We start from the raw sequence: 4,339 nt of genomic DNA on the forward strand, positions 1-4,339 counted from the left end.
GCAGAAACTAACACACCATTGTAAAGCAATTGTACCCCAATAAAGATGTTAAAAAATAAATAAATAAAATAAAATAAAATGTGGAAAAAAAAAAAAAAGATTGCCAAGCATGACAGAAAATCGACCGAGCAGAGAAGCCTAAAGGGACCTTGTGGGCAGGTATAATAGACATCATCTCAGTACATCTATGGAGTGATGATCATGGACTGATCCCCTGAACCTACCACTCAGCTGCTGCTTATCCCTGCAGAAGACCCCCAAAACTGTGTAATACATGGGAAAATACCCAAGAAGTTGAATTTAAGTTGGATTTAAAAAAGAAGATGCATTTCTTCCATACCTGGGTTTGTGGTGTGATATTTACATCTACAATGCACCTTGAAATTCGTTGAAAATTATTAATTTTTTTTGGTGTAGAAGGAAAAATAGTGCAGCAGAGAGAAGGAACAATTTGTTTTTGTTTCCAAAGTATACTCTGATTAATGAAAGGGTAAGGAAAAGAATTCTTAGTCCCTAAAACTTTGCCCCATATTCAGTAGCTAATGTTGTCTCTAGTAACTTTATGACTCTACCTAGAGTTACACAATTTTACTCTTTGATTCTCTGACTAGCAGGATATCATGCCTCATTTAGATTCTGGAACCCATCCTGCCATACTAATTACTTCTTCTAGTGAGCCAAAGGGTAAGACAAATGATTGCATGACAACCCTTAAGCATATATCTTGCTTGTCCTGATGTCTTATGTATTTGCTTGTGTAAGATAAATGACTCCTTTTCAACATGCCCATATTTTGGTCTTTCTCAATTAAGACTGAAAAATAAAGCAATCTTAGAAAAAAATCTATCTAAATTATTGGTTTTCTTATTTTATTGCTATTATTTGAAGACATTTACATTTATTTGGCCTATATCATTAATGTATTACTAATTTTTAAAATACAGTTTTATATTGCCAAGGGTTTGCCTTATTGAAGTCTTCCTGGTGGTTTGTAGAATGGAATGAGGGTTTGACATTAACATCTAGGCTTGAGTTATCTCTGATTTAACGCTTCAGAGTTATTAGATGATCTTTTGAGGACAGAACTTCATTTTCAAATTAACCCTGCAGGGAAATAGACCAACATTATTGAAAATATGTAACTATTTTATTTATTATTTTATTATAATAAGCATGGACATAAAATAAATATTTGGTGAACAAATTTAATCTCTTCACTGAAATTATATGTTGTAAATGAAATACATCTTTATTATAAAATAAACACAATATTTGAAGAGTTAAAATTTGAAGAGTTAAAATTTGAAGAGTTAAAATATATAAACATTAATTGGTTCACAAGACACTGGAGATATTCAGAAGCATCGCATAGGGGTGGTCTTGCCCCACAAACACTTGTCTATCTATCTCCCCCAAGCCCCACACTTATGACCCAATATTAGCATGTTAAATACACGGGAAGTGAAGAATTGAGAAAATAATGCATATAATTCAAGCAAAACAAAATGCTTTATCCATACCTATTTATTTATTAGAGAATACAAAAGGAGGTACTTACTCTGGCCTGACTAACTGCCTCAATCATGACCTTGATTCTTCATTTTACTTAGAGTATGTAGACCTGTGCAATGACTAAAGAATAAAACAAGGAATAGAAACCAGTCCCTTCAACACCCAAACCTCAATTCCCTAATTGGGACTGTATTTCCTGTTGATGAGAATTGAGAGTTCATAGTATTCTGTTGATGTGTCTTATCAAGACAGATAATTCTGTTTGCTTGTAGGTGCACATCATGGGTTCTGAGAGCATATTATTTTTCATTTAGAAATTACTTTCATTTGAATATATAATTCTAAGCAAGTTTAACTGTATAAGTTAGATGCTTTAAAATCATCTTCTTAAATATCCTAACAGAGATTAGAGCTTCCTTCTCCCTAAAAGTGTTTAATTTCTAGTACATTTGAGTTTCCTTAAGGAGAAACAACTCTTTTCACTGAACAAACATTTTCATATTTTGATAAATTCAATTAAAAGTCCTTATTTGATGTCTATTATTTGCAGCTTGTTTTAAAAAGAAAAAAAGTCATCAATTTAGTTGTTACCATGTTAGTGTAAGAAATAATTTGGAGAAAAAATAAGTTAGGTTATATTTTAGAACATGTTTTATTGCTAGGGCTTATGAATTACAATAGAATTCAGATTTCTTAACAGATAACATATGGTTGTGGACAAAAAAAGAGTCTATCATTATACTAAGGATTATGGACATACTTGATTTTAGACTACACAAATTGAAACGGGGATTATTATTTGAGTCCAGTAATAGTAAATGCATTTAATACACATGAGGTCAGAATGTCTAAAGCAAGTCATTTCTATTCCTATCACAGGTGACTACAGTCTATATGCCCTTTAAACTTTTCATCTCAATTTAAAAACAGTCGTAAAGCAAGTTCTCCTTCCTGATGTACTTACAGTTTCTGGCAAGACTCTATAAAACACACTGATCATAACACACAGTTTGAGTGAAAAGCAGGTGTTAGACGTAACTGGTGGAGGTCTTACTAAGCACTGTCCCGTTCTGTGGTCGCTTATCTGTGTGTGGCGCAGGATGCTCAGTGGCTGGATATCTGTTCTTTTGTTTCTTTCTGTTGCAACAGCAGTACCCACAAAGCAGACCCCCTCCGATGAAGAGGACAGCGGTACTTGCCCAGCCAAGGAAGAGTGCCGCTCCCAGCTCTCGTTTCTGACCTATGTGGACGGCTGGGTTGTAGAAATCCCTGATGATGATATTGGCTGTCCAGCACACCGGAATGAGAACGAAGATGCCCGTCAGGATAAAGAGGACTCCAGAAGTCCCCAGAAGATATGCTTTAACCCTCTCGTTAGAGCCTTTGCACTGAATCTTCTTCATGCCAGAGATGCCAATAAGCAGAGCAATCAGAGATAAGGCAACAGCTACACACATGAGGGCACGGGCTGCTTCCAGGTCAAATGGGAGAGCCAGCAAAGAATTGTAGAACTTGCACTGCAACCTAACCTTGACTTGTCGGATGCAGTTCATCCAGAGCCCTTCCCAGATCCTTTCAAAGACAATAATGTTGCTGCCAACAAAAGCTGATACTTTCCACTGAGGCAGAAGTGCTGTGGCCAGAGTCCCCACCATGCCGAAGAATCCAAGAACCAGTCCAGCGATTTGCAGCGGGCTAAATGTCATTGCCTCTGCTTTAAATACGGATCCAATCTGCAAGGGAAGCTGCTCACGACCCAGAACGGGGAGGCCTCTGTGAGGCTTCAGCGATCTCTGATGATGTTCTCCACTGTTACTGCCCAGAACACTTTAGTCCAAACCAGCAGCAGTGACTGAACGTGGCTTAACTAGAAGTACCTGTTGTACATGCATGCTGCCCTCGTACACTCGCATTCACTTCATACTACGTATGAATTACTTACTAGTCATATATAATTGTTTCTCAGCCAATAAGAACGTAGCCAGAGGTGTGCCAAGAAATACTGCATTCAGCGTTAGTATTTCTCATATTACTATTGTCTAAGCAATGCTGTAATTATGTGTCGAAATTTCCATTGTGGATTGCTAATTACAGAGTTGAAAACTTCTTGTCTAAAAATCACTCTGGGGCTTCCCTTGTGGTGCAGTATTTGAGAGTCCGCCTGCCGATGCAGAGGACACGTGTTCGTGCCCCGGTCCGGGAAGATCCCATGTGCCGCGGAGCGGTTGGGCCCGTGAGCCATGGCCGCTGAGCCTGCGCGTCTGGAGCCTATGCTCCCCAATGGGAGAGGCCACAGCAGTGAGAGGCCCGTGTACCGAAAAAAAAAAATCACTCTGATATAAAAGTATAAATACATGTGTTAAGCCACCACAGAAGAAAACACCAACACCTTGCCAGTTCTTTGGAGAGCATTTGCAAAACACTTTGGACTTCAGATGACCTACTATTTTCTTCTAATCTAAGCCACCTCTCTTTAATATGGTTCATGAATCCTGGTTTTAATAATGACTTCTTGAATTAAAATAAATGTTCAGGTATTATTTTCAAGACTTCTACTAAAATCACTGATACTTTATGAAACGGGACATCCTAAGCAAGACATGCAGATTTCATAGTTTCTTTCTAAGATCCAGAAAGCAAGAACAAGGAGAAGCACTTCTTATTATTGAATTTACTGGTAATTATTATATTATCTGTTGAGTGACACCTTTCTCTCTGGTGAAATAATGTTTAGATTATAAATGTTCATTAGATGTTTCTTCAATAGCAGCTTGGAATATATCATATTTATCAAAGTCAAAAATGTATATTCCATTTTTATGGAGCA

The 4,339-nt window shown here is 37.2% G+C and overlaps 1 protein-coding gene across 1 annotated transcript; it reads right to left on the bottom strand.

The window, feature by feature from the left end:
- Positions 1 to 1,223: 1,223 nt before the first annotated feature.
- On the bottom strand, positions 1,224 to 3,397 carry CLDN17 (claudin 17). The gene has a single exon (XM_033418175.2). The coding sequence runs from the start codon at positions 3,216 to 3,218 to the stop codon at positions 2,541 to 2,543; it is 678 nt and encodes a 225-aa protein (XP_033274066.1). The 5' UTR covers positions 3,219 to 3,397; the 3' UTR covers positions 1,224 to 2,540.
- Between the last annotated feature and the right edge of the window lie 942 nt (positions 3,398 to 4,339).

This window comes from Orcinus orca, chromosome 5, assembly GCF_937001465.1.
Source record: "Orcinus orca chromosome 5, mOrcOrc1.1, whole genome shotgun sequence".
Classification (NCBI taxonomy): Eukaryota; Metazoa; Chordata; class Mammalia; order Artiodactyla; family Delphinidae; genus Orcinus; species Orcinus orca.

Coding starts and splice junctions, on each gene's coding strand:
- CLDN17 (XM_033418175.2), bottom strand. CDS start 3,218: ATGACATTTAGCCCGCTGCAAATCGCTGGACTGGTTCTTGGATTCTTC.